Source organism: Branchiostoma floridae, chromosome 11, assembly GCF_000003815.2.
Source record: "Branchiostoma floridae strain S238N-H82 chromosome 11, Bfl_VNyyK, whole genome shotgun sequence".
NCBI classification, from domain to species: domain Eukaryota; kingdom Metazoa; phylum Chordata; class Leptocardii; order Amphioxiformes; family Branchiostomatidae; genus Branchiostoma; species Branchiostoma floridae.
The window spans coordinates 5,234,368-5,244,841 of record NC_049989.1 but is presented as its reverse complement, the minus strand read 5'-3'; the positions used below and the strand labels follow the sequence as shown (position 1 = coordinate 5,244,841).

Below are 10,474 nucleotides of genomic sequence, written 5' to 3'. Positions count from 1 at the left end.
ATACACGACAAACTGTTTTCTTCTGGGCGGCCTTGATGGGGACGGACAGCGTCAAGTCGAGGTATGTAGCATGGATTGTCCTGTATCGTAGCCAGAACCATCATCTAACGACCTGAGGAGATAGACGCAATTTAGTTGTTCCTCTGGAATGCCGAGTGTCAACCTCTGCTTGGAGAGGAGAACGTACCGTAAAGAGTTGACCTGTCACGATCGTTGTCGTTGCTCACCCATGTCGAATTTTCCAACCAGGCGATGGACGAGTATTGGCACGAGGACTGCCTGTCATGTGACCTGTGTGGGTGTCGGCTGGGGGAAGTGGGCAGACATCTATACAGTAAATACGGCAGGAAACTCTGCAAGAGAGACTACCTCAGGTACGTGTACGAGAGGTGGAACTGTACATGCAGTCATATAGTAAGGTTCTTTTAGCACAACAAGAAAATAACTTATATCCAACGTTTCGGTGTCTGTCAGACACCATCATCAGGGTGGAATGACGGGAAACTACTAGTACTTGATGATGATGATGATGGTGTCTGACAGACACCTAAACGTTGGATGTAAGTTATTTTCTGGTTGTGCTAAAAGAACCTTACTATATGAATAATTGCCAACCTGATGAAGTTATTCACGGATGTACATGCAGTGTTGGATAATACGTGACATAATTGTTATCATATTGTACTGATCTTTGATCACAGCATAACAATGAATCAGCTTTAATACTTCTAAAAAAAAGTGAAAGCCGATCCGAGTCCAATGGTACAAAATAATGTTGCGTTGTATATGCTACATCACACGGTGACTTTATAATTCAACTTTTAAGAAGAACTCCATAGATACCATTCGCTCTCGACAGTTCTTTCACCGCGAGTCATACTTATTAGTAACCCGCTTGTTCTGTGCGTGTTTATGTATTTAGTCACGTTTTGATTAAGTTGTGATTATTTTTCCAGGTTGTTTGGGAAAGATGGGATCTGTTGCGCATGCGGAAAGCGCATCCGGGCCTACGAAATGATGATGAGGTCGCTTGACAAGGTAAAAATGAGTTATGCTTTTTCCTCAAGATAATGACATCCGAAGGATTTCTTTCAAGGGGATTCAATTGTTTATTCTCTGTAACATATAAATATTGAAGATCACCTTTGTAGAAGAAAATATGGTCAGAAAATTAAGTCGTCATTTTAGAAAGGGGAGCTAGTAAATGTATGTTCCAATTGTTGTTGATATGTATATGGATGTGTGGGTGTGTCTGTGCGTGTACTCATTCGTTGTTTATTTATATATCCTTGTACTGTTGTTTGAATCAATATAGGTTCTAAACAGAAACAGCCAAACATCTACCTGGATATTACCTTTTCCCCCACATCAACATTTCTTTCTATCAATAAGATACTTCAGCCACGTTTTTCTTCTTCTTTCAGGTGTTTCACCTGGACTGTTTCAAGTGCTTCACCTGCAACAAGAACTTCTGTGTGGGAGATAAGTACGTCCTGCTGGAGAACACCATCTTCTGTGATAACGACATCCCGGAGTTCAGAGAACTCATTTCAGACGACTGAAAAAAAAAAAACACAAAAAAAACTTTGAGACTTTATCAGGGTTCTGAGCCAAACTTTGCCCAATCTTCTGTGATAACGTCATTTCGGAGTCCAGAGAACTGATTTCAGATGACTGAAAAAAAAACACACACAAGAAAACAACACAATCTTCTGTGATAACGTCATTCCATAGTTCAGAGAACTGATTTCAGACGACTGACTGTATATAACAGTCGATAATGACACATTGAGAACTTTCCACAAATGCTGAAAGCCACGTCTTCACTTCCCTTTAACTGCCAGCTTAAATATATACTAGTATCTTATCTTCTTCTTCTTCGTACCATATTCTGTGATAACGCAATTCCGGAGTTCAGAGAACTCATTTCAGACGATTGAAATTCCCTCTTGTCTGTATGTACAGTAACAGTAAAATAGATGAATATGTCAGAGAATGTTACCTTGAAATCAGCAGTGTGAGCAATACGTTAAACTCGACATGTTGATATATTCACAAACTTTTTTTTTGTTGCTTATTTTGTTCCCACTTGTTTGTATTTTAATATGTACACTTAAAAACTGCAAAAATATGCAAGATCCTGCACTTAAAGTCTTCGAACACTTTCGCAACCTAGGCCAGATATCTTTATTTACATCAAGAATTACCCAAGTCTTTTAACAAAAATTGAGTTTGTATAAAAGGACGGGCTTTAGGTGTCGCGCGAGGACGCCTTGGTCGCCCGTCGGACGTACATTTATGATGATTATACATCCACGTACTCTTAACCTCTTGTGCGCAATCTGTATCTTAAGGATATATGTACACATATATGTACATTTCATTCGTTTTACCTTAACAACTTTTCATCTGCTTACATGAGGTAAGGAACTGTCAGAGAAACTTGAGTCGTCATTCAAAAAACATCACGATATTCTATCTTAGCATCTACTTGAAAATTTGTTTCAGAAGGCGACGTAACTATTTAACTAACATCTACACTTTAAAAAATTGGTGCAAAAACTGACATTATATCTTTTTTCTTTGCTCTGTAAAAATGATTAATATCGAAGTGTGTGCAGTTGTCAGCGTGTCCCGTTAGTGAGAAGTGTTGACGTTGTGACGTTGGCGGGAGTCACGGAGGGTCCCGCCGTCCTGACGTTACAGGTATCCCGGTATTTTTTTTTGTCCTCTAAAAATGATTAATATCGATGCGAGTGTAGTTGTCAGCGTGTCCCGTTAGTGAGAAGTGTTGGCGTTGTGATGTTTGCGGGAGTGACGGAGGGTCCCGCCGTCGTGACGTTACAGGTACCGGTGGTCCATGGCGGGAACTGGTGCAGGTTATACAGCGGGATACCGTACGTGTTGATAGCGACGTTCAACACCAGAAGACAAACCAAGTTCAGCACAAAACCGCTCTTGGCCTGAAACGGAAAGTTGAAACATGTTGAGTTAGTCCATATATAAGATCAAAGCGCAATACAAGTTCACAATATTTGTATGTTATAACTTAGTTTATCCACATGTATTTAGGCCACATTCATTTATTTCATGATCTAGTCTTTCTTCACTTGCAATTGGTCCCATGGGCGTGAATTTGAAATAAAACATTTACAAGTTCAGAAAATTCAAAATTGAGTATCAGCATTTCAAGGAAACGCCTTCATCATCAATACTGCGTCTACAGTACCCGTTAGAATTTCAAAGGAAAAAAGCTTTTTGAGAGAAATATTTCCACAATAACTCACCATATCAAACGCTTTGATCCGCCCATACGAGAAAACAATGGCGTTTGGCGGGGTCGCCACTGGTAACATGAAGGCAAAGGAAGAGGCGATGGTGGCCGGGACCATTAGGTAATAGGGGTGGACACAGATAGCCTGCGCCTAGGAAGGAAAGGGAAATGATAAACTCAAATGTTGAAATGTCAGTTCAGTTCAGGTGAAGACAGTGACACGCGTTTAGCCCCACCTGAATGTATGGAGGTTTTCTTATTATCCTATATTGTCGAGTCTTAAGATTTATTTTGCATCCACTTTTCACTTTTTTGTAGTTTATATTTGACCATACAAATGTCACTGTACATTGTACTTACGTACAATGTACAGTGAATTTCAAAAAGTTATTGTCGTGTCAATAAATCGTGTTGTTGTTGTTGCACGGACAGTGGTTTCAAACTGCAATACAGTATTTTGCAAATATTACAGTTTGAAACCACCTTTAACGTTATATCCCTCAATACCCTGTACAGAAGATATAGGTAACCCAGTGGATAAAGGTAAACTTTCGTTATATCTATTTAACTTGATAAACATCCCGAACTCACCAGTGTTCCGAGGATAGGCAGAAAGATGGCCGCGGTGGAGGTGTTGCTGCTGAACTCTGTTGTGAAGGCTATCATGACAGTGACGATGAAGACGATCACAAGAGGAGGGAACCCATCCATGCCCCGGAAACCTTGGGCCAACCACTCCGATAAACCGGAAACCTTGGGAACAAACAGGCTGTTACTATCTTAGACTTTAATAACATGTGCCCCCACGAGACATTTTAAGTTCATAAGTAATGCTGATAATCATGCTTTTTTGTATATCAATTAACTGAGATGTATAAAAAATTGCATACTTCAAGTCACCATCGCAACCCGGCCCCTTGCCTGTCATTGTCAAGGTTACACTTGTAACATAGAATACTATCAGGACTATCTAGATCTGGGACGGCTGTTCTCCAAATTTTCGATGGCAAAATAGATGTCAACAGTCTACTTTTCTCTTTCACCACCCCTTGAAAAAGGGCAATTCTATAGATCACTGCATTGATGAGTGAAAATACTAAATCCCACCTTGACTCCGTCTGCCAGTGCAAACCCTCCCCCCAGTAGAATGACGACTTCCCAGGGCAGCTTCTCTTCTACGGCTGACCAGTCTAAGATAGGCGGGGCCGGCTCAGACGGACGGAGATCTAAAGATAACAAATCGTCAAAGACGACTGATGTTGCATGCATAAAAACCCAATATGCCTATTTTAATGAGGAACTTAAAAGGGAACTGCTACAACTGGCAAAATATTGGAGAGGTAGGCAAATTTTAAAAGCAATATGAATATCTTTATGATTATACTAGGGCCCAAAATACACCAAATAAATCAAGTGTTTGTATATAACCAAGTACTTTCATTCTTGTTTTCGCTTCAAATTCAAAGCTAAAACATTTGTACATGACATTAAGTTGTTCAAAAGCACCATTTGATATAAGAGCATAAGCAGAATGGCTAAGTTTAACTTAAGCGTCTTTTCTACAGACCGCTGGAACAGTTTGGGCGACTCTTTTACCCTTTATTCATTGCGCAAATATCAATGAATGAATGAATCAATGAATGAAGACCTTTATTGCACATTTTTGCCATACTGGGCTAAGTACAGGTCACATGTAAACAATCATAAGCATGTAAACAATGGGGAACAATCATACACATATATATATGCATATATACGTCTAATCTATTCTAGGACATTCGACTTCCTATCGTTTCTTGGTAATTGTATAAATGTAGCTAGCTGTATGGTTGGTTAGAGTTGGTTTATCAAAAGCTGTCAGGAATATAAATTTTCTATGAATAACTATTTAAGTATCTGAAGTGAGGATAATATCTATACAGACCTTTATTCCCTCTGCGGCACAAGAAGCTGGGGGGTCTGGACGGCCAGACGAACAAGGCCAGGGCTATCAGGAAAACAGCTGATGAGTCTGTTACATAGCTGTAGAAAAATATCAACAGACATTTTGGTAAATTCCAAGTTGATGTTTTGGCAGTTTAAACAAAAGTATGTCGGGGGGAAATATAACCTCCAAGCAGATCCTACGGTAGCATAAGAGGAGTGAAGCCAGCTCAGGATTGGGTTTCTACATGGCAAATGTACACCTCTTAGCTGACTACACTCCTTGGCCAGTTTAGTCCTACGATCTTATGCCATTGTAGGATCTGCTTGGAGATTAGGGAAATTGACATAAAAAGATGAAGTTTGTAATTCAAAGTTGCTCACCCCTGCACGAAGAAGTAGGTCCATCCCGCGGCTCGACCGTTCTCTAGATGTATAAAGGCCATGTCCCGGAAAAACCACAGGAGAACCAACACGGCGAAGTGGCTTAGGACGACCAACTCAGCAAACCTGCAGGAAGGTGATGTACATAAACAGTGGTTCATAGCATTCACTTAGGCAGTTTACAATTCAATATTTGATCCATTCGATGCTGCAATGTAAAATATCATAACGTTGGGTACACACACACCCAACACCCACACTCACTCACCCACTCATATACATACATTGTACATACACGCACGAGTGCGCGTACACGCACACACACACACACACACACACACTATAAAATATAATACGTTGGGTACATACATCCCCAACACTCACACTCACTCACCCACTCACATGCAAACACATACATTGTACGCACTCGCGCGCGTACACACACACACGCTATAAAATATTGTAACTTTTGATATCGAAACAAACACACACACACATACATGTAGTATATCAACATTTAACACTCACGAAAAGGGTCCCAGCTCATCGTATTGCCTCCTGACTACCTCATATGCTGCAGTGTTCTGGTTTCTTCTTGTACTACATCCTCTCCGGCTGATACAGCTAGGCACACAGCTACAGAAAACACCGTATACACACGTCAACATGCAGATTTGCAGTTGAAAGGCATATGGAAGGAAGTGTGTAGCATGTGATAAGGATTTACCTGTGTGTGAAAGGACCTATAAATACTGTATGCTGGACAGGGTAGAAGACGAAACACATTTTATTTCGACATGTCCCTTAGAACTACGATCAAGAAAGAAAAGAGCTATTTAAAGAGGTCACCAAACTCCATTCTAATCTTCCCACGCTTACAGACAGAAGAAACTACCCTCCTCTTAATATCACAAAACCCACACATGTGGTGGGATCATTCGTCTAGACCTTCTACTGTGTCAAAAAAGAAGTCAAACCCAATACGAATCGCGTTAGAATTTAGACTAGAGTAGTTGATTAACTACGAGCGTATACTGTGTACCTTCGTCTGTATGTCATTTTTATTATGACATGTGACAATCCTGGCATGGCAGATATAGGAAAATATATCAAAGAAGGTTTAGACATTAGAAATTCCTCAAATGATTGTAAAAGCTCCCGATGATTGTAAGAAACTTATTCCACACTACAACTCCTGTATTAGTTAGTTTAGCTATAGAACTATAGTTATGTAGATGCCATACTTTGTACCTCGTACAATTGTTGTGCAATAAAGTTATATTTTTAAGTCACTTCTATTAGCCCTCGGGCTATAATTGCAATAAACTTGCAATAAACGTATTATTATTATCATTAGTAATCAGGATTGATGTAGTACATTACCTGTAGTCCAAGAACTGCCTCTGCAGCCAGAGCCACGCCAGCAGAAGCGCCACCACCATGGTGGGGAAAGCGAAACAGAACCAACTGACAAAATCGATACCTGGACTCTTTGGAAACAGGCTGTGCAGAAGAAAGTCAAAGTTATATTTTTCATACGACTCGTGTGATTGGTTGTAATTAGGGGTGGGTACCGGTACAGAACATTCAGGTTCAGGTCCATAGGATCAGGTTCAGGACCGTCCGGACCTGAACCTGGACCTAATTGTTTGTAAATGGGCAATGCTCAAAACAATGGTCATTCCTGTTTAGTGGAGTATCCTATCTTCACGGAAGCTGTCTTCAAGTAAAAAAACGCCAACTGCCTCTGTTAATGTAGACAAAGTTTGACTGTATAAACTTGACACAAATTGCTATCAAGTCTCCCCTGCGTCGCTCTTGCTATTTTTTGGACCAATAAGCCTCAAAACACGTGAACGCCTGCCGCCGTAGTGCTCGTATAGTCTGTTCATTTTCTAATCGGGCCAACACCCGGACTACTGAATTTTACCGGTGCGCCGTACCGGTGTGACAGGGATTTCGGAACCGATGCATTTACCCGTGTTTCTTAAGACTGGTACTTTACCAGTGTTTGTGTAGCATTTAGCGACAGCTATATCAACTTGCGCGTAGATAGTGTTTATAATGAGAAACTATTATTCACATGTGTTTTTGTTAGTGGTTTGGAAATGTTTCCAGCACAAGAAAGAAAACACTGTGACAAATTGAAAACATATACCTGACGTGTACCATAGACGGTGTTGATTTATACGTTCGCAGTAGCACTGTTTTTATGCCATCTCAGCTGCAAAAATTGTCTTCTTCATTTCAATGTCATGTTTGCATCGAACGATATAGTATCGACTTTCGAGGTATGACATCTTACGGTACAGTAATAAGGTGCCATATAGGTACCAGGTAACACACCATATACGTTACTCCCCAGGTGCAGTATAGTACCAGGTAGCGCACCTGTAATATGTAGTTATAATTACCAGCTGCTCTTGGGGGGGGGGGGGCGAAAACGCTAAAGGGGGGCTGTCACACCGGTACAAAGCCCTAGTTGTAATATATTGAAGATGTACATTGATGTGTAACCAGACGTAAAACAATCATTAACGTTATGTTTCTACAACGGCATCTCCTGACAGCAGAAGCAGTGAATCATCGTAATTGTTGGTTGTACAGTAATTGCAATAAGTTCAGAGTGTTTGAAAGAGATATCACTAATAATACGACAGATTTTTATTGCAAAGATTGCTTGTTCATACCGATCATTTTGAACAAAGGAATATGAAAAAGATAAAACTTATCATGAAAGAGTATGACATTTGCTAACCCATGACCGAAACTTACGTTTGAGCCGTCTGTGCTGCAATGATGTTCGGCGGCGTTCCGATCAGGGTAGCGGTGCCTCCGATGTTAGCTGCGTAACAGATGCACAGTAACAGGCCTTTAGCCTTCTTATCTGCCTGCTCAACTGACGGCCGGACCTGTAGGCAAGATATGATGTACGCTTAGAACTATTTAGCAATGAAAATTGTTTTCATTCGTCCAATATACAGTCCGTCGTAGTAGAACTGATGTTAACAGCATGATCATGAATTTATGAAACCTTAGCAGTATTCGCAGGATAGCCGTCAACAAGAACAAGACATTTGGTTTCATGTGTTCGGATGCTGGGTAACCAGTTATTATTCTTACAGCAAAAGAAATTACATCAAATATCGAAAGGGACAAAGAAGCGTTGTTTATAACAGTTGTTGGCTATCTAAACACATATGAACTTTTGTTATACTAACAACAATGACCGTAACTGCAGTCAGTATCTAATGTCGGAAGCTAGGTAACAGCAGCGAATACATAATTCATGTACCAGAAATAATGAAGTGTATAAAATACATGGAAAATTCAATGTGTGGTCTGTTTCTAGAACATTGTCTCCCGCGTGTAGGAAATAAGATTTGTCGGGACCATTACCTGATCTGCAATTAACTCTGCCTCGTCGTCGTCATGATCACTGCAATGATAAACAGAAGTGACTCAAAAACAAAGATACAATCTATTCACAAAGTCTATATTTGAGGTATTACAACAGAATAATCACTTTTCGCTTTCCAATATCTTGAAGTTCAACGACAAGTAATGCACGGAATGGATGCTAACTAAAAGGCATCAAGGAGACACATCCCCCCTAGAAGACTTACACTGGTACATACTACATGTGCTCAGATCTAGAAAACCGAGAAGAGACTGGTTGCCAGATCTTCTGTAGTGCCCCAGCGGTGGAATAGATAGGCTAAGGCATAGATGAGATGAGGTGCTTACCTTTTTTCCATTGCAATATTTTTCAGGGGCAGTGCCTGGATTTGTTCATTCTTAGACGTTGTTGTGGATAGCAGCCCTGAAGAAAAAGCGATGTAAATGATTATATCAAACTAAATCTGTGAAAGTAGTATGTCCCGTATCTGTGCACTTGGTATATTTAATTAATGCAACGGATACGATGATTTATGAACTTGTGTCATTGACATCCTGGTATATTCAAGTTTACACTTTTATAATTACGCGTAACTTTTTCAATAAATTGTAATAAAGATCCATGCGACAAAATAACTGATACAATTGAGAATGTATCTTTTATACCTGTGTTTTCATCTAGAGGCATTATCCTGTTCTGTTTCTTGTCCTCCACCTGTCCCTCAGGCTTCATCCCCTTTTCCTTGAGAAGCTCTGTCAGGATGGCCTGTGCGATGGGGACCATCATGGCAGTTGTTGCTGTGTTGCTGATCCACATGGACAGGAATGCGGTAACTGACATTATCATATAGCCAGATGGAGTTGGCCAATCAGAGGCCCCCATTTCCCATGGGTTATCAGGCAGTAACCTCAAAAGTGGTCGGTTATTCTAATAACCGACCACTTTTTGGACCGCACCATTATACAGGGGACAGTCATGAATTTTTTTGTACTGTTGTTTGTGTGTAAACCATGCATAACTGTCAAAAATATTATGATTGATTGGTTATGTTAATTAGGGCTCCACATGGGGAATATAGGGATACTTGAAAAGGAATTATGCTGATTTTACACATTTTCATTATGGCTTTCTAACGTGATTAAGCCGGTACCTTCCTAAATCACTTCATATATACGTACTTTGTCGTGCCCAAGTGAAAAGGCTCTGCATGGGGGGTACCAGGACTCCACTTAATACATGTAGTTTGTATTGCAAATAAGCCACATGTTGATGCTGATATGCTATCTCACAAACAGATGATTAGTTAAAATTATTAGTTAAATGATGATGATGAAATAGTTTAATGTTTGTATTATATATAGACACTATTGTACAATATGTATATTGCAAATGTATTTTTATGTAATGTATTAAAGTGTTTATTTGTTATAAAGGAATTTGTGTGAAATAACTGTCAGTTGGATAGGCTATATGATAATGCGCCCTCCTGTCAA

General features: G+C 40.0%; 2 protein-coding genes across 3 annotated transcripts in view; one reads left to right on the top strand and one right to left on the bottom strand.

Annotated features, from left to right (window-relative positions):
• The window catches only part of LOC118425958 (rhombotin-2-like), a 4,122-nt gene extending 2,543 nt beyond the window's left edge, over positions 1–1,579 (top strand). The window contains exons 3-5 of the mRNA XM_035835129.1: positions 250–374; positions 957–1,038; positions 1,425–1,579. Of these exons, the coding sequence (XP_035691022.1) occupies positions 250–374; positions 957–1,038; positions 1,425–1,562 (345 nt within the window). The 3' untranslated portion in view covers positions 1,563–1,579. The remainder of the gene's footprint in view (positions 1–249; positions 375–956; positions 1,039–1,424) is intronic.
• Positions 1,580–1,710: 131 nt separating this feature from the next.
• LOC118425956 (solute carrier family 13 member 5-like) overlaps positions 1,711–10,474 on the bottom strand; it is a 21,786-nt gene continuing 13,022 nt past the window's right edge. Inside the window, exons 5-16 of one of the 2 annotated variants that reach the window (XM_035835126.1) lie at positions 9,647–9,819; positions 9,329–9,404; positions 8,981–9,020; positions 8,357–8,493; positions 6,965–7,084; positions 6,110–6,217; positions 5,582–5,707; positions 5,199–5,296; positions 4,382–4,500; positions 3,866–4,027; positions 3,288–3,425; positions 1,711–2,963 (exon numbers count right to left, since the gene is read on the bottom strand). In XM_035835126.1, the coding sequence (XP_035691019.1) occupies positions 2,766–2,963; positions 3,288–3,425; positions 3,866–4,027; positions 4,382–4,500; positions 5,199–5,296; positions 5,582–5,707; positions 6,110–6,217; positions 6,965–7,084; positions 8,357–8,493; positions 8,981–9,020; positions 9,329–9,404; positions 9,647–9,819 (1,495 nt within the window). In that variant the 3' untranslated portion in view covers positions 1,711–2,765. Of the gene's footprint in view, positions 2,964–3,287; positions 3,426–3,865; positions 4,028–4,381; positions 4,501–5,198; positions 5,297–5,581; positions 5,708–6,109; positions 6,218–6,964; positions 7,085–8,356; positions 8,494–8,980; positions 9,021–9,328; positions 9,405–9,646; positions 9,826–10,474 lie in introns of both variants that reach the window. The other variant, XM_035835125.1, reaches the window with a different exon arrangement.